Raw genomic sequence first — 431 nt, 5'->3', positions numbered from 1 at the left:
CTGTCCACAGCCAGGGGCTGCCCGGAACAGACTTCCGGTCCGTCCTGGACCAGCAACGCTAAACCGCAGGGACAATGACCCCCCCAAGAGCCTCACCTCAACCACAGGATCCTCTGAATATCTTTTCAGGATATCCAGCACATTGGGATTCCCAATAGCACCCAGGGCTTCACCTGAAGGAAAGACACGTCAGGATGTTATCAAGGTGTCTAGGTGAGAATGACACTGTGGTGTCCTCTGGCAAAGCGTCGCCCCACTCTGAAGTGAGCACACGGGCTTGACTCTTACTGATCCTAAACGAGACAGCCTAGCCAGCAGGAAGGGGAAGGCTCAGCCAACCAGTCCAGCCAGGGCTGGCCAAGAAATGTGATGAGGTTATGTGCCTCAGGGTTTTCCAAGCCACGACCCCCAGGCTCGATCAAGGCCATCAC

General features: G+C 55.9%; 1 protein-coding gene across 1 annotated transcript in view; it reads right to left on the bottom strand.

The window, feature by feature from the left end:
- Positions 1 to 431, bottom strand: part of DOHH (deoxyhypusine hydroxylase) — a gene marked incomplete at its 3' end in the record, with an annotated part of 1,179 nt that overhangs the window by 325 nt on the left and 423 nt on the right. The window contains 1 exon segment of the mRNA XM_010168193.2: positions 97 to 173. Coding sequence (XP_010166495.1) covers positions 97 to 173 — 77 coding nt within the window.

The sequence above is a fragment of the Antrostomus carolinensis genome, unplaced genomic scaffold, assembly GCF_000700745.2.
Source record: "Antrostomus carolinensis isolate BGI_N321 unplaced genomic scaffold, ASM70074v2 scaffold27805, whole genome shotgun sequence".
Lineage (NCBI taxonomy): Eukaryota > Metazoa > Chordata > Aves > Caprimulgiformes > Caprimulgidae > Antrostomus > Antrostomus carolinensis.
The sequence above is the reverse complement of the archived record's forward strand: the minus strand, read 5'-3'. Positions and strand labels throughout refer to the sequence as shown.